This window comes from Neovison vison, chromosome 2 (genome assembly GCF_020171115.1).
Source record: "Neovison vison isolate M4711 chromosome 2, ASM_NN_V1, whole genome shotgun sequence".
NCBI lineage: Eukaryota > Metazoa > Chordata > Mammalia > Carnivora > Mustelidae > Neogale > Neogale vison.
The window spans coordinates 234,751,818-234,773,264 of NC_058092.1; the positions used below are offsets into that span (position 1 = coordinate 234,751,818).

A 21,447-nucleotide genomic window follows, 5' to 3' on the forward strand; every position below is an offset into this window, starting at 1 on the left:
CTACAGCTTCAGAGAAGGGCTCTTAGCCCAGGAGACACTGGATTTCAGCAGAGTCCGGGGCGGGCATCTGGAAAAAGTATCTCTGGAGTGTGTGATGCCCTCCCCTGGCCGGGAACATGTTCTCCACACTGTGACGTAGCCCCTAAGCCACACGAGCTCAGCAGGATGCCCCCTGTGTGGACCGTGGTGCTTCGTCCACAGTGACGCCCTCACAGGGCTCTGACCTAATCCAGGATATAAAAGACCCCGTGTAACCATGTGGGAACAGCTTTTGCATTTAGCACAAGCTACTGGGGCAACACGGCTTAAGATGACTTTCCAGGCTGGCCCTCCCGTCTGCACTCACCTCGCCTTCTCCCAAAGTTAGGTGGTAACATGGAAAATACATTTAAATTTTTTGGAAAGGCCTGAGCTTCTGCCTTAAGATAATGGGGAAAATAGCAAAACCCATGAAGCCGAAGGAGTTAAGCACACCACCCATTTCTCATATTTTTCTCTCCTTTTTTTTCCAGGGTCGTCCACTTCTAGACCTTTTTACCTTAGAGAATTCACCATTATGACCACTCCTTTCTCCAAGATCATGTCCACATGAGTTTCCCACAGACAGCGTGGGTGGCACTAAGGTCTGAAGACAGTTCGTTCCCGCCACACACCCGCCACGCTCAGCGCTCGCTGTGGCTGAAGGTCGGCAGCGAGCACAGCTGGAACCGAAACACAAAGGGTCTCAGCACACCTGTCTTCCACTAGGTCCCCTGAGAATCACTATTTCTCAGACAGGTAGAGGCTGGCTTTGCCGTCACCTAATTTAAAAGATCACACCATGTATCCCAGCACCCTGCCGCAGCCCTTGAACCCAGGTTCCTCAGACAAACCTAAGCCAGTGGCCCATTAGAATGACCACTTCCTAAATAACAAGAGGACACGAGCCACTCATTCAACTAAGGGAATTACTCGGGGAAAAGGGGGGGGGACTTTTTTTCCATAAATACAGTTGGGGTAGCTGACCTGAACAATTTTTAGAGATCATATACTGTAGGAGATGATGTGAACATCACAGTCAAGATTATGGGGAAAACACCACAAGCCCATCAAGATTTACCAAGAGATAGATGAAAACGCACAGACACACACACATAGACACACACACCCTTCAAAATGTTTTTGCAACTCTGTCCATATGTTTTCTCTTTTAATATTAAATTTGGCTATCTAAAGGATAATAAAGGAGTTGTTCCATGATAATACTTACTCTTACTGAGTTCTTGGAGAGAAATGATAGTTGGAAACTTTTTCCTGCTAAATTTTAAAACCAACTGGGACTATAATAGTTCTCACTTCGCTTTTTTACAACCTGCCTCTGGACAGTGAATCTTACATGGCTCCCCACCCTTTCCTGGCCAGGGAGGTTTTAGATACGGCCACGGGGAGAGGTGGTTTGAGGAAGACAAGGCAGCTGGCTTTTAAGTGACCCTGACATCAGCAAGGCTTTGTTGGGTCACCAAAATGACTGCCCTCCACCCAGCACACACATCCTGTGCGAGGGCTCTGTGCTCTGGGACTCTCTGCTGACCCTGGAGAGGTCAGTGCCAAGACTCAGGCCTGGATCCTGACCTCAAGGGCCATGCAATCGAGAGGAAGGAAATAGTCACGCAATAGAGCAAACCCATCGTATCAATAGGCTGTGAAGTCCCAGGAGCTGAGTACTTGAGAGATCCAGCGACCTGGCGCGAGGCTGCGTCTCAGTCCGTGAGCAAAGAGCGCACAGCGGAGCGGCTGGTCCACGCTCGCCACGGGCTGAAGGTCTGAGCACAGTGTGGGCCAACGGCTCTCAGCCACAAGGGGTTCTGATGTGCCCTGACCAACCAATGTCTGGAGATACTGGTTTGGGCACAACAGGGAGGGGGGGCTATTGGCATCAAGGAGACAGAGGCCAGGGGGCTGCTAATCACCCGTTAGTGTGCAGACAGCCCCCCGCAATAGAGCATGATCAGGCCCCAAAGGTCCAGCTGCTGAGGCCTAAAGGAGGAGGACAGGAGGGGTGGGGTCATCGGGGCGGCCACAGCCAAGGTCAAGGTGAGAAGCAGGAATGAACACCCACCAGCCAGCAGAGTCGTCAGCGAAAACCGCAAGGCTGAACTGCAATTAGCAAAACTTAGCAGACCGGTACCTAGTCTTGGCCAAGCACATATAGAAAGGGCCCTCGCTAAGAAAAGCAGCTTCCAACGAGGCTTCTCCTGAAGTTGAACTTGGCACCAAGCCCCAAGAACCTTAAAAAGGTTGATATGCTCTGATCTGGAAATGCCAGTTAAAAGATTTTTTTCCAAAAGGAAATAACCTAGCAAAGCCTTACACACCAAGTATCCACATTAATACTGGTCCAAAAAGTGAAAAAGAAGTAACAACTTTAAGGGCCAAGCGTGAAGAAATAGTTAAATAAACCATGGCATGTCCAGAAAACACACCATCTCAGTCAATAATATGTTCTTTGTAAAGTACTGTTAATATCAGGAAATATTTATGATATACCGCTAAGTGGCAGAGACCCACAGGGAAATCACATATGTAGCAGGACCTCAACTATTTAAAAGAAAAAACATAAATGCATAAAAAAACAATGGAACGAATACACCAAAGTATCAACAATGATTATTAAACTTTTTATTCTGCATTTTATTATTCCCAGTTGCCCATAATGTATTAGTTTTATGGTCAGGAAAATAAATCTATCTGGGCACAGAAGTTCATGAAGGCAACACAGGCCTGGGTCGGGGTAGGGGATGTGGACGCAGGGGACAGCGGACGGCTGAGGGAGACTGTGGGCTTTGCCGGTGACTGAATAGGGCAGCAAGGGACAGGGAAGGAGTTCAAAGAGGCCCCAGACTTCTGAGCCTGGGGTCCAGGAGATGAGATGGCCATGACCAAGAGCAGAAACAAATGAATCTGAGTGCAACGGTGACAACGGTGGTCTGGGATATGGCATCAGGAGGCCTGGGGGACACAGCCAGATGGGTGAGCATGAAGCCCACCCCTCCCCCACAACTAGCAGCGGCTGGGGGCAAATCTATTTACCTGTTGTACCTGTTTACTTGGAACCTAGAAGTAAACAATATTTCCCCCTCATGGCCTTAAGGGAGCAGTAAAGGGATGAAAGCCATGAAGCACATGGCCCAGCTCAGGGGGCGCTAAGACCCCAGTACGGAAAATCGGGGGTGGTCTGAACACCACCATGGAGCGGAAATGTTGCTGCTCCTGCCAGACCTCAAATATTTGCATCCCGACCTTTTTCAGTGCCTGTCCCTCTCTTTCTCTAGACACTCTCAAACTCTCCTGCAGTATAAAACACTGACCCTAGGAAGAAGCCTCCCAACCACACCTGTAGCCTAGAACATTCTCCTGAGCTCTAGACTCACGGGCCCAACCTCCAGCTTGCCAATTGTGCTGGAAGGTCCCACTGCACTTCAAACGTACCCTAACCTCATAGTGGTACTCAAGTCTTCTCTGCTTGTCTTCACATCCTCCCCATCTGGATAAAACTCTTCTCTCCTGTTATCCAAAATACACAAACAACTCTTAAAGCTTGACAAGAAGAAAACAAACAGCTCCATTAAAAAATGGACCAAGACCTTAACAGGCACCCCACCAAAGGAAAGACACAGAGGGCAAATAAAGCCTGCGGAAGGATGCTCTGTGGCCTGTGTCATCTGGGAACTGCAAAGTAAAACAAGAGTGAGATATCGCCTCACACCCATTAGAATGGCCCAGATCCAGAAGGCGGACCACACCAAATGCTAGTGAGCGCTGGAACAATAAAAGCTCTCCTTGCTTGCTGGTGGGAAAGCAAAATGGCACAGTCATACCCTGGAAGACAGCGCGGCAGCTTCTTACAAAACTAAACATACTCTGGGAAAGCTTTCTGTAGAAGTAAACAAACAAACCAACAAAAACTAAACATACTCTGACCATGTGATCTGGCAATCACACTCCTTGGTGCTTCCCCAAAGGAGCTGAACACTTACATCCACACAAAAACCTCTGCCCAGATGTTTATAGCAACTTTATTCATCATCTCCCAACTTAGAAGCCACCAAGATGTCCTTCAGGAGGTGAGCGGAGAAAGGCCGGTCTGTCCAGACAATGGAGTATTGTTATTCAGTGCTAAACACAAATGAGCTATCCAGTCTAGAAAAAACAAAGAGGAATCTTAAATGCAAATTGCTAAGTGAAAGGAGACGATGTGAAAAGACCACATAGCGTAGGATTCCAACTACAGAACATTCCAGACATGGCAAAACTATGGTGACCGTAAAATGATCAGTGGTCGCCAGGGGTTCGTGGGAGGGAGAGATGAACAGGCGGAACACAGAGGGTTTTCAGAGCAGTGAAACTCTTCTCTGATACAACAGCAGCGGGTGCCGGTCATTACACATTTGCCCCAACCCGCAGCATGCCCAGCACCGAGAGCGAACCCTCACGGAAACGACAGACGTCGTGTGATGATGACATGGCATCGTAGGTTCGCCGGTTGTGACAGATGAACCGCGCGGGTGGGGATGCGGATAGGCAGGAGGTTGTGCGTGTGTGGGACGTGAGATACGTGGGAAATCTCTGTACCTTTCTCTCAAACTTGCTGTGAACCTAAATCTGCTTTAAGAAATCGTCTATACACGAAACAGCACCTCCTCTAGATGCTTTAGTCCGAAATCTCGAGTCCACCTTGCCCCCACTCTGCCTCCCTCCTCGCCAGCTCACCAGCTCCCCGAGGCTGGCGAATTCCAGCATCGGACTCCTCCCTCCCCAGCTTCCAGTCCAGCCCTCACGTTCTCCACAGCAACGGCCTCACCTGTCTCCATCACTCACCCTCGGAGAAGCAGGACCATCTTCTTACAGACACTGCATCACAGCATCGCGCTACACTTAGGATCAAGTTTTAAATCCTTATTCTGGTCTCTCAGCCCCTAACCCTGACCATGCCTGTGATCCAAGTTCACCTCCCAGCCTCATGGCCCCACTTACCCCGTGGCGGATGCAAGGACCGTCTCAGCCACTCCGAAGTGCCACGATTCAAAGCTCTGGCACACGAAGGCCGCCTGCTTGTGCTTCAAGAATCGCTCTAAAAGCCTCTCCCTCAGAAACTTCTTGCTAACCCCTCCCTGCATCCCAGAGTGACTTCTCCCTCTGCTTATTCCTGCCTTTTTTTTTTTCTCTTCCCATATACGGACGCCAAGACTGCTCCCCAATAAATGTCCGTTAACCTCCACCTCAGAGCCGGGTTTCCAGAGGATCCCACATGCATGACTGGCAAGCAGGGTAAAGTTTGTTTTGGAGGATGAATGATTCAGAATCTGCCAGTTTCAGCCAGTCCACCAAATCGGGCCACTGCCTGTTCTTGGGAATAAAGTTTTATTAGAGCATGTCCACACTCCCTGATTTATGCATTGTCTGGGGCTGCTTGAGTTGAGCAGTTGCTATGGAAACCATCAGGCTCTTTACCAAAAAAAAGCTTACAGACTCAGTTTTAGATCATTAAAGAAAAATCCTATTTGTAAAATAAGGGCTCCTCAAATGTCTTCTGGCTTCTCTAGTAAGAAGTTCTGAAGGAGCAGAACCTAATGCAGATTTTTCTGGTAGGCATGTGTATGCATAGAGTCTGTCGTTTTCCCTTGAGCAATGGAAGGTCTTTCTTCAGGACATAAAGCTGCCTCACTAAACCTGCGTTAGATTAGCGCATCAGAACACTGGCAGACACAGTGGTCACTTCGTGAACCTGCAGGGGGTCCCGTCACTCCTCTCCAGGGAGTCCTCTCCAGCCACGCACACCTTTGATCCCCAGTGATGCTACGCTCCACTGGAGACTTCTCAGACCAACGCCAGCAGCAGCCCAAATGCTGGCCAGGGCACAGGGAGACAGAGAGCCCATCACAGAACATCAATGTTTGGGGCAAATCAAAAAAGTGCATTCGTAAGTCTCTTCTCCAAAAACATCTAATGAACTTCCATGGATGTCTTGGAAATAGGGGAAAGCTTCAGATCTAGGCCACAGATGCCAGATGAAACCAGCAATAAGTCATGTATCAAAGTCAATGCTGTTTGAGGCACACAAAACCCGGCAGAGAGAGAACGACTTGGACCAATACTGCACATCCCACAGAACAGCACAAAGAATGGGATTTCAGGCTGGGAAGGATTTCCGAGCAATAAATTCTAACTGTATACCAAATGACGTGGCTTATTACATTTAATTAGAAATTCACTGTGTACATCACTCTCCTGATAGATTCTGGCCACCAGAGACTACTATTACTCAATACATCCATGAGTGGTCTTCAAACATTCCCATTGTGGTGACCGTGGAGAAGGGGCCCACCCCCGAGAAAGTCCCCACCAATCAAACTTCTCTGCTTAGAGCCATCACTCAGAGGGTACAGCCGGAGCCAAGTGCATGGACCATTCTCGGCTCCGGCATTGAATGGCCATGTGGACTCAAGGAGCTCATTTCATCTTCAAGCCTCATTTGTCTTAGCTGCAAAGTAGGGATAATGATACTGTCTTTACAGAAGGGAGGATTCCAAGTAATGGACACGACCAATGTCAGCCGGGGCCTGGCATCTAGGACCTGCTCCATCTCTGCTGGGGTCACTGGCAGGATGAGTGCCGTAGACGATGTGACACTTCCTTGGAGCAGGCCAGGGAGCTGAACAACACCCGTCTTGTGGGTGCTGGCGGGAGGTGTACCCAGAGTGGAGACACAAAGAATGAACATATGGGGACTGAGGAGAAGGGCAAAGGAGGAAGCAACTGCTCAGTCTCTAGAAAGAGAACAGGTCCCTGTGTGTCAGTTAGAACGCGACACGGTAGACATGACCGAGGTAGACACGGTCTATCTACCCTGCACCAACTGTTTGCAAGTCTCCCCTCTTCCCTCATCTTAGCAACCTTTCTGCGTGCATGTCCATTCTAGAATACGATGTATAGTACTTCCTGTCTGGTGACCTAACAACTAGAACTGAAACTGCCTTGCCTCTGTTTGTAGAATCTTCCAGACTACACCTCCCTTGGGGCTGAATGTCAGCAAGGCGGCTAGAGAGGCTGCTGCTCATGCAGGATTTGGGGATCCTTCAGATAAAAAGAATCAGATTCAGTAACAATGAAATATGACGACGGCTAATAGCATGTGTAACCACAGGAGGCTGTCCAGAATGTCTCCCACAAGATCCCAGTGCCAGACAGGAAACACAAACAGCTCCTCAGAGTTTTAATGAGCATGGCCCCTTCCAGAAAGTACTTGCAATAAGGCTCGAGTGCTGTGTCAGGGCGGAAGGTCAGCAGGCTCACCCTCGGAGTGCTGGGTAGGTTAGCCTAGGACAGTCTGTGGGGGTCAAACCCCAGGAGTCGTGCTTAGAAATCTCAGGCAAGAACGCAGTAGTGTGGACACAAAGGGCATTTTGTCACTGGGAAGAAATACATCTCATTGCCCATGAGTTTCTGAGTGAGAAGGTCTGAATCCGGGGAGGGCTGTGTGAGTGTGTGTGTGTGTGTACGAACACATCTGAGGCGTGTGCCCAAAATGGTGAGTTCCAGCTTTCCGTGGTCTTGAGCTTGACGACTGAGGACCCACAGTCACACGGACACTCTCCCTCACAGATTCACCTCAGGCAAACGGAGCAGAGCTTTCTTCAAGCTAGAGAGGACCTTCGAGAACACCAAACACACCCATTCTCTAGCCGCCCAGATGAGGAAACAGGCTCTGAGAATTAGGGTTGGCTTGTCCACCCTAATGGCACGAGAAAATCATGCATCAGCAACTCTCAAAAAGGTAGCCTGGCCTTGATGAATATCTTTCCTCCAGTGATAGAAAGACCCGCACGATTCAGAACCACTCGAATCCTCCTCATGGAATCCTTGGGATCTGGAGGGATTCTGAGGGAAGTGGGCCCACGGGAAGTAGAACGAACTCAGCACTCCGCGTAAGAACACTGGTTATATGGCCAGTCGTTCCGCAAAATCAAAATCAAGTATATTCTCTGCATCAAAGCCAAAATAAGTTAGGGTGGGGTGGGGGGTTTTCTCTGCTCATGTTCCTCTCCTCTGAAATCAATGTTTGGGACCCGACTCTAGTGATTTTTAAAGATCCCTTGGTCAAAGTGCCATAAACCCAAATGATTATTTCACACCATGGAACCCAACATGAAGATGAGGATAGGCTTCAGTGGGGGGGGGGGCATACAACAATGTAGGTTGTACATTTCCAGAATGTTCATCGATGAGGAAGAGAGAGTGGCGGACTTGAGCGATTTCTTAAAAATACTAGACTGAGGCCCATCTTTGCAACACTGATAAGGGGTCACGTCCTCCTTTCTTGCATTAAGTCTTGTAGGACTCAGAGGCATTTCAATGGTCTAATCAACCTGAAAGCCACATCAAATTGCCTTAAAAATCTCTGCGCATTCAATATATACACACTTGATAAAATTAATTACATCACTGACCATTTCTACATACATTATAGCTTAAAATGTTTTACAGTCATTTTTATTAATTAATAAAGCCTTAATGGACAAAAATTACACTATGAAATTACTGTACGTATGCTGCATTTCCAGTTTTACTGCTATTATCTTTAAATATTTCCCCCAAATGGAGAGTCACTAATTCATAAATCACAATCTCTTCTAGAAAGTAAAACTGAAAACTGGAAGTTTATCCAGAGAAAGGAATCTGGGGTCAGGTTCAGCCCTGCTTCCCTCTTCCTGGTCTCCTAAGAAAGGTAAAGGGTGCCCAGGGCTGCTCACCCTGGGAAGTCTGCCTTGTCCTGGCAATGACAAAAACAGCAACAAATTCTAGCCCAGATGCCCCAGAAAACTGCTGTTTTGCTTTTTGGCTCTCCCTGCCAACTTGCCTCTTTTTGAAAATTTCCCATAATTACGAACCATCTCCCCCCAGACCCCTAAACTCCATTTACACAATATTTCTAAGAGCGATCCCTAAATGCCAGCCGTTGGAGGGAAAGGTAAAGGAGAGCAGGACTGTGGACCCTTCCAGACACCCAGATGTTCAGACAAGAGACACGAAGCCTCTGGGCATGGACAGCACTTTTTCCTCTTCTCCCCGCTTTGGAGTCATACGGGCCCAAAAGAACTTCATGTGGGGCCATAGTTTCCTGCTCCTGACATTACAGGGTCTGGAGCTATTGTTGGAAACAAAACTTTGAGGGAAGGTCCCTCAGAATCTAAACCTGCCAATGGCCAACTCAGAGCAGAGCAGAGACAGGATGCTTCTGAGAACGGCCTCTTGGAATAAGTCATGCAGAAGAAACTCACCATCCACCTTGGCGGGGGTGGGGACACCCACAGACGACCTGCCGGCTGGGGGTCTGCATTGGGCGGCCCCACTTCCCAAGACTGTCACTCACCTGCTGTGTAACTCCAGCCGGGAATGTGGATGGACAGTTGGCTGCCGCCCCCACCAGCGGTCGTGGTCCTGTAGTCTTCTCTCCCTTTTCTTCCAGTGACCTGGTGAACGGCCCCACTTGAGAATCCTTGCTTTTCCAACAGACGCGAGCCCCTCCAAGGACAGGTGCGGGGCCCCAGATGCACCTGCTCCAAGGACGGGATTTCCTGCAAGAAGCTTCCTTGCAGACCTGGGTTCCAGCGTGGGCCTAGGGGGCTCTGGTTTCCCTCCGGGAGCGCGGGCTCCCCGGTGCCGCTCCGGGGCCCCGCATTAGCCGGGCCGCCTGCGCCATCTGCTGTCGGTCCGTGTGAACTGCACTTGAGGTTGAGCGACAGGACCGACCTGTGCATTTTAGGGCCCGCAAGCTGCGGCTGCTCCACGGGGACGGAGAGGGACCGGTCTAGATAGTAAATAGAATTCGGGCACGGCTGGGTCACCCTGACCTGGACGCAGGAGCTGAACACCAGCGGCCCCTCTCCCGACCGCGCGGCGCCCGGACGAAAGCTGCTCTCCCGGCTGTCCACATCGGTGATCCAGTACTGGGGACCCCCGCACAGCCTGGGGTCCGTCTCGGGCACCCTCAGCCTCATCACTGAGCCGTTTCTGGAGAAATCCGCGCAGGTGAACGGTCCCTGGTGCCGACGCGGATCGGCACCCCCAGCCGGCGCGGCGGCGTCCCTGAGCGGAGCGCCCTGGGCCCGGCACTCGGGGCACCGCGGGTCCCGCGCGGCCGCCCACGCCGCGGGGCTGGCCGGGGCGCCCACGCGCCTGGCGGTGATGGTGATGGACGCGAAGCCCCTCTGGGGGCCGCTGCCCGGCTTCGCGCTGCGCGGCGGCTCCGTGTCGGGTCCTGGCCCCGCGGCCGGCGTCGGCGTGCCCAGCCCGCCCGGGAGGAGGCCGAACGCGCGGCCGATGCAGACCCCGGGGCGGCTCCCCAGCGACGGCCGGGCCGGATGCGCGTGCAGAGCCGGGGTGCAGGGCGCGGGCAGCGCGGCCCGGTCCACCTTTGATTTACTCTCATCAATCAGCTGCGAAATGACTAGGGATGAGATCATTTCTGTGTTTTGCGATGCCAGAGTCCCCTGCAAACGGGAAAAGATGGCAGTTACGCAAACAGCCTATCGCAAGGCAGGCGGCCAACTCCCTTTCTAGGGCCAAGAGGACGTCCCAGAACCCTGTTCTCGGCCGAGGCCTTCTACCCCGCACCTGACTCCACCTCCGCGTGCTCGGAAGGGCGGGAAACCCGGATCCACCTGGAATCATTCTTCTGACCCAGGGATTGGTTTTCTGGGCTGGGTGTCTATTCTCGGTTTATTTAACGATGTTTGCTTTGTGTCGAGGGGGGCCATCAGAGTTCAATAATCACCTTCACCAGGCCTGGGAGCACCTGAAAACAGGTCCACAGCCTCAAGGGGGAGGGAAGGGGAATTCTGGAGCAGGGCTGGGACTTGGGACAAGGGTTTCTGTGGGAGATGAGATAGCGCTGGTGGTGAGGTCAGCGAAGGCCCCTCTGCCTAGTCCCCAACCCCCTAACACAATTCTCTACCTTTGCTGATTCACAGTGGGGTTCAGTGGCTCCCCTGCCTGCCAGGTGGGGGTCGAATCCCAGGTAGTGGAACACAGGCAATCAAACACCCAAGCTGGACTAAACTAACACAGAGACCAGGAGAATCAGTATCAGGAAGCAGCTGGACGGGACAGATGTGTTTTGCCTTTCAATGCTCAGGGGCACAGCCACGGCTTCTGTCCAGTAGAGGGATCGAGGTGTTCCATGCTCCCTTATCAGCAGATCTGTGTCCTAACAGTAAACTGCTAGCACATAGTCCAAAACAATGTGCTGAGACTTTTAATAAAGCCTCTGACCAGGTCAGCACCAGGAGGACGAGTCATTTCCTCCTGGTTTTGTTTTTGTACGTGTATGTGTAAGACACTGCAGGAAGCCACGCGGGCGGCTGAACGGAGAATGCTCTCAGGGTTGCAGGCCCCCATTTTGAATCTCAGTATTCTACCTGCTTAAAACAAACTCTTGCCTGGAACAGCACAGGACCAGAAATAATTCGGGAACCGCTCAACCCCCACCAGGAGCCCCATCAGGAGTAGAGCCTTCAGGAGAAGCCTGGAGGCTTAACTGAGGCTCAGCAAGGACGAAGGAATTCTCGCTCCATAATGGGCCTGAGAACCACCTGGAATGTTAACAACTACAGGTTCCCTGGGCTCCAGGGCTTCTGATCATGTAGGCCTATGGCTGGGGCCCCAAACTCTGCGTTTTAACCAAGATCCGGTGGTTCCGATGCAGGCGGTCCAGTGAGCCCACTCTGAAAACCCCCAGCTGCTGGTCTTTCGAAGGAGGGGAAGGTCTTGTGTTTGAGAAGAGATAATCGTTCTCTTTTCCTTAGATGTGATGCGAAACCACAAATTTTTCTTTTCTTCAGAGAAGGATTAGCACTCACTTATGCCACTAAGGTCATGCTTTCCTCCACCTGGACATGTGATGGGGGGCCGGCCCATGGGACCTTAGCAGCCAAGGCGCACTGCATTCTGACTCTTAGCCACGGGAAGGTGGTCAGCTTCTCAGTTTTTCCTTTTTTTTTTTTTTTCCTGTTTTTCATCAAAATCCCTATCACCTGACACTCGGTGAGATTTTTAAGGTACATGGGAAGTTGCAAATTTAAAAGATAGCCAGAGATGAGTGAAGAAGAAAGAGCGTCGTCTTAAATGTCCCTTGATCTTATAAAAAAATCTGACTGTCACGGGCTACCCTTTCCCAGGTGGCTAGCTAGTGCCAAGCTCTGCTTGAACCCTCTTTCAAGATGGGAGCGTCTCCCCTCAGCGTGTCCCATTACACTAACAGTGTGGGAGCTTGTAGAACCTCAGCCCCGACCAAGGGCATCAGAAGCCCTGGGGTGGGGCCAGGCATCCCCGTTTTCTCCTCCGGGGTGATTATAGCAGGCAGGTGAAGCAGCCCCAGGGGCTTCTGAGGCACCTCCCTCTCCTTTCTAGGAGGCTCTCCACGGCTGTGCTTTACAAAGGAGAACAGTGAAAGGCGCCTGGCATCTACCCCAGGCAGTTTGACTCAGTATAGTCCGTCCCTCGTTAAATTTAGTTCTGATAATAATTTGCCCGCGTATCCTACCAGGTGCATAATTGTACTTGGTAGGAATTCCTTTGACACAGGTCTTTGAAAGAAAAAGCAAATATTCCTCTTGGAAAGTGTGCTGTGTTGGTCTTATTTTATACTGTATAGTAATGTTTCCCCAAGTTTGGGCCAGTGGCCACTTGCGTAAAAAAAACCTGGTGTAGGGTGGGTTAAAAATGCAAATTTCTGGACCCTTCCTTCCCCTCCTCTAGATCTAGGGTGAATCAGGATCTCTGGGGATAAGGCCAAGCAGCTCTGTTTTTAACCACCTTCCAGGTGATTTTCTGCAGATAGGGAAGAAGGAATGCCAGGCCAGGACTCAGACCTCCTGGAGTCTCTCCCTGAGCACACGCTGGAGGGATGCCCTGGGGCTCCATTGGCGGTTTCAGGCGCCAGTGTAGGAGGCCCTAGAGGCCCAGAAGGATAGGATAGGGATTCACCCACCATCTGATTACCTTGGGCCTGGCTGGTGTAACGGACTTTGAGTCCATCAAATGCAAACAGACGGAGGAAAAACAAGGACATGAATCTGAACTCAAGTCTGAAGCTGGGGAATTGAGTTCCATCTGAACTCAATTCTGAAGCTGTTCCTGAGGGAGGAGATGCTGGTAGAAGCCCAGTCCCGAAGGAAAGTCCGTTTGCCTCCCCACCTTACCAGGAAGTTCTGGAAACCAGAAACAAGGACGGACGCGAAAGTACCTCTCAAAACATGGACTTGATACGTCACGGCAGGGTATGACTTTTTCTGTGATTTAGCAGAAATCAGAGGATGTCTGTTGGACTCAAACCTCTGGGTGAGTGAGGGAGTATTTACAATGAACACATTTGTGTTTATTTGAATTACAAAAATGGAAATGGCCTGTTCCATACCCAATGCGTTGAAATCTTGTCATTGTGAACGGAAACTTTCGAGATGTAAATTCTGTCATTCTAGCAGAGTCCTGATCAACGCATTTATCCCTGAACTCATCAGATCTATTGAGCTCCTACTACAGGAAACGGAGGAAACTTCTTGGCCCCACGGAGTTAAATGGGAGAGAACGCCAAGCAGGCAACCAAATTGTCAGGACTGGGATTACTGGTTACATTTTACTGCGGGTTTTTTTCCCGAGATGTTTACACTCGGTTTTGGGAAAAGCCCCAACCGACAGACTGAGAGAAATTAAAAAGGAAACACTGTATGCTTTGCTCGTCAAAACACTAATCCTACTCTTGTAGGGGAAGTTCTATTAATCAGATCCTATTTTCTCATCAAAATCCATTAAATCATGAAAGATAAATTCCAACCTCTTAAAACTCTGGGCTGCCAGAACAAAGTGCCACAGTCTGGGTAACTTAAAAACAGATATTTTATTTTGTCCCAGTTCTGGAGGCCGGATGTCGGAGATCAAGGAGCCGACAGGACTGGCTTACTCTGAGTCTTCTCCCCGTGGCTTCACATTTTTCTCCCTCAGTGTGTGACCATGTCCTAACGTCCGCCTCTTGTAAGGGCATCGGTCATACTGGATAAGGCCCACCCTAATGTCCTCATTTAACCTGAGTGACCTCTTTAAAGATTCTGGCTCAGAACACAGTCACACTCTGAGGTGCTGGGAGTCAGGACATCCACACATGCATTCGGAGTGGGGGAGATGGTCCACGGCAAACTACAATATAGCACTTTGTGTCCTGCTCTTCTTCTGGGGCTGGGACGCCAAGAAAGAGAAGAGACAGAGGATCTATTTGATGTCCCTGACTTGGCCCGCTACTTTTAAAGCAGGGCAACTTTAAAAAAAAAAAAGAGATCACATCCTTCACATCAAATATCTTTCCCAATGAAGTTATTTCAGGATGCCCCTCCATCTGTTCTTTCTATTGGGTTAACTGAACACAGCTTTTGGGGGGGGGGGAAGAAAGATATCTTTTATCTAAAATAAGATTAGCTGATAGAAGATTTGATTTAAAAAGAAAATAATCTTGCATTTAAAGTAGAACATTCAAGGTCAGAGGAAGGTCAAATGAAGTGTGGGATTTTGTGTCTCGCCGTGGCAATAAATCACCCATTTCCTGACCATCCTCATACAGCACTCGCCTATGTACATTTTCTTTCTCATAAATGCCGCTTTAAGATATTGATTTTTTTTTTAAATGTTTCAGACATGATTGTGTGAGTCTGGTAACTGCTTTCCTAGTTTTATGCATTTTATTGACTGTTTTTAACTTTATATTTATGCCTTAAGGTATTTTACTATAAAGGCACCATTTCATAAATTGAAGGAAGAAAGAGATAAGCGGCGGATGGTCGGAGAAATCAGATCCTGAGCCACTGGGATGAGGACGCATCCATTTCTGTAGCAATTTATTTCTCGAAAGGATAAGCATCTAATCCAACCTGTGGCTTTGAAATCTATATTTTTCTCCACTTGGCAATTCTTCCCTTTTCCGTGATCACTCTGCAGCCCACAACCATGTTTGCCAGATGATTCCTTGGCCCCATGTCTGCCCAGATCCTCTCTCCAGGCCCCACCGCATGAGCTGCAAGCATGCTTAACTCCTTTTTAGTCCGTCCAGCATCATCACCACTAAGCAATCTGTCAACCTAGTGGCATTTCGTCATGCATGTAAGAGTGCTTTCAAATGTGTGAGTTCACTCTGCTACGTAGCACTAGGGGAAGACCGTTTTGAGACCGATGGAAGAATTGGAGCTTTTCTCCATCTCTGTTCTGAAACTTTTGTCTCTTTCCATGCACTTACAAGAAACCAGAGGACTCAGTGCCGTGTCATGCACAACAGTGAAAAGCTGGAAAGAATCCAAATGTCTTTTAAAAGGGGTTCGGGTAAGTAAATCATGGTAGGCACAACTGCATCGTATTCCGTAGAAATTAAAAATAAGGATTACGAAGAATTTAAATACCATGGGAAATTGCTTGTGATGGAATGTTATGTAATAAAAGAGAGCTGTAAAAGTTGATAAACATTATAGTTTTATGTAAAAAAAATTGCATGGGAAAAAGAAGGGAACGAAATATATATAAATTTTCTTACTTGTATATTTCTATATTTTCCTAAGTGTCTATGTGGAGCTGCCATTACTTTTGTTATCAGGAGATTTAAATGTTGTTTTTGCAAAGATGAAAACCCTGTTCCATATTTCATCCCTTTTAAATAATCACTTGGTTGAAGAAGAGCCTGCATATCATTTCTACAGCTTCGAAGAGTTTTGAAAGGAAAAGTGATCAATTGTGCACAGGCTTGCACGGAGAGGCGGAGATTTATGGCAGTTACAAACGAAGGGCATCCGTTCCGAGTGCTTCATCATCTTACAGCATCCTTATAACACACACACAGGGACGAGCTTTAAAAGCTCAAAGTTAGGAGGGAAATTTGAAAGTCATAGTACTGACACGATCGAAGTAGCTGGTCCAGATCATTCCAAAGCAGAAGTTTAGAAGGTGTGGTTTCTTGGAGTTATTTCAGTCACAGAAAATGACTCTGTGTGTGTGTGTGTGTGTGTTCGAGAGACCCAGCTGCATGGCCCCAAAGACCTAGATCACTAATAACCAAATTTTAACATCAACAGGAAAATGCTGGAACTTGTCAGCTCAGTGTGAAAAACAAGTGGGAAAGACCTTCAGTTGGCATCTTTCTTAAAAAGAGCAGCAATCGGGGCACCTGTGTGGCTCAGTGGTTAAGCATCTGCCTTTGGCTGGGATCGTGATCCCAAAGTCTTAGGATCAAGCCTGCTCAGCGGAGAGTCTGCTTCTCCCTTTCCCCCTGCTCACTCTCTCTTGCACGCACTCTCTCTCTCTCTCAAATAAATAAATAAAAGCTTAAAAAATAGAGTAGCAATCAACTTCATCATTATCCTTCCCTTAACTGGGTACCTCCCTCCAGGGGTGGTTCTCAGGGGCCCACTGTTCCTCCTGCTCATTTCCCTCCCCGCGACCTGAGAGTCTGGCTCCTGCTCCCTGGAAACAGATGAGTCATAGCCGGGCATCTTTATGTCTTCAGACAGTGATCTCGGTGCTTCCACAAAGAAAGGGCTTGACGGAAATATCTTAAGTATCGATGACTAGATCTCACACCCAGAATAGCATCCTTTCGGCAACGTGTGGGAGTTCAGGCCTGGGGTCTCTGGGCTTCACTAAATGCAGAGCTAAATCAAAGGGTAATACCCAAGACAAGCATTTTGGGGGGAAAATGTTTTACAGATATCCTTGCCACTTTAATCTGTCATGAGGCATCGACTCTTCTAATCCCACAATCTCTCAGAATCATAGAAGATGGCAGCAGATTATCCATTTGTCCCCTGGATGATTCCTTCAGGAAGAAAGTCCACATTTTACAATCTGTTAACTGGAATGAGCCTTCCTCTACACCAGCCCTTTAGAGCAAGATACGAACAGAAGCTCTGGGGCAACTGGGTGGTTCAGTCAGTTAAGGGTCTGCCTTTGGCTCAGGTCATGATCCTGGAGTCGAGGGATGGATTGCCCCACTTCTCCCGCTGGCCCTCCCTCCCTCACGTGCTCTCTCAAATCAATAAATAAAATCTTAAGAAGAAGAAGAACAGAAGCTCTGGAGCCTGTCAGCTAATGAGCTGGGAGCTTCAGGGCAAGTCAACTACTGCAGCTACTGCTTTACTTTTCTCACCTGCAAAATGGGTATGATGATAACACCTCCTTCCCGGCATTGTGGGAGGGTGCAATGAGTCGGTCAATTAGCCAGAACCTGGTGTGGGACGCATGGGCAATATTAACCCCTGGGTACAGAGGGCTTTGTTCTCTGGAATCAGAAACTCTTCATTTTATAAATATGACCTCTAATTTTCTCCCTGTTTCAGACAAGTGATGCTTTTCGCAGCTACAACAATGCACACTAGCTTGTTAGATTTCCAATTATCTCTTCTTCACCTTCGAAGTGCTGCATGGCATCATTCTGTCTCTCTCCAGCAGATTAATTTTGGTTTAATATTGAGATTCAATCACCATACTCTCATACGATACTACAAATTTACAAATTGTTGATGAAGATTCTAAAAGAATAATTAAATTTACAGTGCATATTGTAATGTAGCAAGTCTTAGTCATCGATGGTTAGATTTTCTGCTGCCTTAATTCGGTTTTGACTAAACAAAATAAAATGCAAACACATCATAAACTGGCCAATGATTGTGTTTTATAGTTGGCTGCATTTTGCTGACTACTTGAGAAGCTAGAAAAAAAGTTAGAAAAAAGTTACCTCGGTGAAGTCAGATTTCTTCTCTGTAACATCAGACTGAAGATTTTTAAGGGCAATCTGATTGTTTGTACAGTACTGCTTGTCCCGTAATCCTAGACAAAAGGAGACAATATTGCTACTTTTTAGTATAAGAAAGGATACAATGGAATCTATAACTCTCCTATAAAGTTTCAGGTCACCTACTCAGGTATGGGGAGAATCCTTGTACATTTCCCTCATTCATTCCACTCCCTGATTTGGGCTCTTGGATTTTATTATTATTTTACAATTAAGCTGCAAGATTCCTTCTTCCACACAGTTCTTTATGTTCCTAGATTCAGTAAGAGTTGAACAAGTTTGGACTGCTCACATTCTCCCTCATCCCAGCAGGAGAGAAAATCACATCTAAGAGGTTCCCGACACCACTAGAATTAAGAAAGGCTGAAACATAAGACCAACTTTCATCCAATCTCTTAATCCAACAGTACTTGAAGAAGCATGAGTGGCCCGGACATGGATATTGATGCTGCTTTGGAACAGCTGGGGAGAATTTTGTGATCATACTACAGGGATAAGTGAGACCCTGTGGACAGCCCTCTACAGAGACACCTGCCTCCCTGAATGCCCAGGATATCATCAGGTCCAAGGGCACACAGCTGGTGGCCAAGAATTATGAACCTGGATTCCAGTTCCCACCCCACTACCCACGAGTTCGTAACGATGGGTGATGTGGACTCCTTGATCCAACAAACCCACCTTGCACTCCTCATGGAGCACTGGCTAGAACCCACAACCCAGCAGCCTTATGATCCGCCTGGACACCTGTTGCTAATGCAGGAATGTGTACAAACACAGGAAGGTAGAGAGCAGAGTCTGTGTGGCCCGTTCTCTGGAGCCCTGGTGACAATGCTGTCCTCATAACATGGATATTTTGGGGAAAGTGAATTTTCCAGAGCCTACAAAGATTGGTTCCCCAGCAGCTGGTGCTGGTGATTAAAAAAAAAAAAAAAAAAAGGAGCTTTAAGAAGTACATCCTTAAGTTAGAGTTCTGTCTTCATCAACTCATGAGAATATTCATTAAAAATTTACCTAGACTCAGGTATCGTGATGCCACCAGCTTTATTTTTGTTTTTCAACATTTCCTTAGCGATTCGGGGTCTCTTCTGATTCCATACAAATTTTAGGATTATTTGCTCCAGCTCTTTGAAGAATGCCGGTGGAATTTTGATCGGAATGGCATTAAAAGTATAGATTGCTCTAGGCAGTATAGACATTTTAACAATGTTTATTCTTCCGATCCAAGAGCATGGAATGGTCTTCCATCTTTTTGTGTCTTCTTCAATTTCTTTCATGAGTGTTCTATAGTTCCTCAAGTACAGATCCTTTACCTCTTTAGTTAGGTTTATTCCAAGGTATCTTATGGTTCTTGGTGCTATAGTAAATGAAATCGATTCTCTAATTTCCCTTTCTGTATTTTCATTGTTAGTGTATAAGAAAGCCACTGATTTCTGCACATTGACTTTGTAGCCTGCCACGTTGCTGAATTGCTGTATGAGTTCTAGTAGTTTGGGGGTGGAGTCTTTTGGGTTTTCCATATAAAGAATCATGTCATCTGCGAAGAGAGAGAGTTTGACTTCTTCATTACCAATTTGGATACCTTTTATTTCTCTCTGTTGTTTGATTGCTGTTGCTAGGACTTCTAATACTATGTTGAACAAGAGTGGTGAAAGTGGGCATCCTTGTCTTGTTCCTGATCTCAATGGGAAGGCTGCAAGCTTTTTCCCATTGAGGATGATATTTGCTGTGGGTCTTTCATAGATAGATTTGATGAGGTTCAGGAATGTTCCCTCTATCCCTATACTTTGAAGCGTTTTAATCAGGAATGGCTGTTGGATTTTGTCAAATGCTTTTTCTGCATCAATTGAGAGGACCATGTGGTTCTTCTCTCTTCTCATATTAATTTGTTGTATCACATTGATTGATTTGCGAATGTTGAACCATCCTTGTAGCCCAGGGATGAATCCCACCTGATCATGGTGGATAATCTTTTTAATGTGCTGTTGGATCCTGTTGGCTAGGATCTTGTTGAGAATCTTAGCATCCATATTCATCAGTGCTATTGGTCTGAAATTCTCCTTTTTGGTCGGGTCCTTGCCTGGTTTGGGGATCAGGGTAATGCTGGCTTCATAGAAAGAGTCTGGAAGTTTTCCTTCTGCTTCAATTTTTTGAAACAGCTTCAGGAGAATAGGTGTTATTTCTTCTTTGAAGGTTTGGTAGAATTCCCCAGGGAATCCGTCAGGTCCTGGGCTCTTGTTTTGGTGCAGCCTCTTTGGAGAACAGTGTGGAGATTCCTCAAGAAATTAAAAATAGAGCTTCCCTACGACCCTGCAATTGCACTCCTGGGTATTTACCCCAAAGATACAGATGTCGTGAAAAGAAGGGCCATCTGTACCCCAATGTTTATAGCAGCAATGGCCACAGTCGCCAAACTATGGAAAGAACCAAGATGCCCTTCAACGGATGAATGGATAAGGAAGATGTGGTCCATATACACTATGGAGTATTATGCCTCCATCAGAAAGGATGAATACCCAACTTTTGTAGCAACATGGACGGGACTGGAAGAGATTATGCTGAGTGAAATAAGTCAAGCAGAGAGAGTCAATTATCATATGGTTTCACTTATTTGTGGAGCATAACAAATAGCATGGAGGACAAGGGGCGTTAGAGAGGAGTAGGGAATTTGGGTAAATTGGAAGGGGAGGTGAACCATGAGAGACTATGGACTCTGAAAAACAGTCTGAGGGGTTTGAAGTGGCGGGGGGGTGGGAGGTTGGGGTACCAGGTGGTGGGTATTATAGAGGGCACGGCTTGCATGGAGCACTGGGTGTGGTGAAAAAATAATGAATACTGTTTTTCTGAAAATAAATAAATTGGGAAAAAAATTTACCTAGACTCAAATAACTCAACTTAAAGCATTTTATAATAATTCAAAGCATTTTCTGGAACAACTGATAGGCTATAGTATTTTTATGTTTGGCAGGTTTGCAAGGAGTCAGGACATGGCTTGTGGGAATTTCAAGGTTCCCTATTGACCCATCCAAAGGCTTCTCCTGTCTCCCCTCGCCCTTGGGTGACAACAGAGCCCCCACCAGCTTCACCCCACACGTGTGCCTGTGCCTCTCCCTCTGCCCATTACTGAGTGACAGCGGGCGGCATCCGAGATGATGGACACAGATTACTTTCCATGAAGCGCCAATACGGGACCTGAAAGATCTCATGGATTTTGTGCAGAGTCGATATGTCATGATGAGCTGACAATAAAGCTGATGAAGATGGAAATCTCCTGGCTCCAGTCAGGTGGCATCGTGCTAAGAAGTCTGAAGTCAGCACCAACTAGGGCCAGCGAGGCCCCGGCTGCAGCCCAACCCAGCCCAGCCCCAAGTTCACATGCAGTCCGTGGGTTACTCATCCTCTCAGGGTTTCTTCGGCCACAAAATGCAGGGAACTGCTCCTGCCCAGCCTTGTCTCTAAGGCACTGAGGCACATGTGGGTAAAGTCTGTGGCCCGGGGAGTGACCTGGGGTTAATACCTGACAAACCACACTGCTTGTGACTGTTCGTGTGCATCACCAAGGTGACACCACCTCCCACCCCAGGCCCAGAGGG

General features: G+C 47.9%; 1 protein-coding gene across 3 annotated transcripts in view; it reads right to left on the reverse strand.

Annotated features, from left to right (window-relative positions):
• Positions 1–21,447, reverse strand: part of C2H10orf90 (chromosome 2 C10orf90 homolog) — a 204,937-nt gene that overhangs the window by 51,084 nt on the left and 132,406 nt on the right. For all 3 annotated transcript variants that reach the window (XM_044240730.1, XM_044240728.1, XM_044240729.1), the window contains 2 exons: positions 17,801–17,892; positions 9,410–10,529 (listed from right to left, as the gene is read on the reverse strand). In XM_044240730.1, the coding sequence (XP_044096665.1) occupies positions 9,410–10,529; positions 17,801–17,892 (1,212 nt within the window). The remainder of the gene's footprint in view (positions 1–9,409; positions 10,530–17,800; positions 17,893–21,447) is intronic.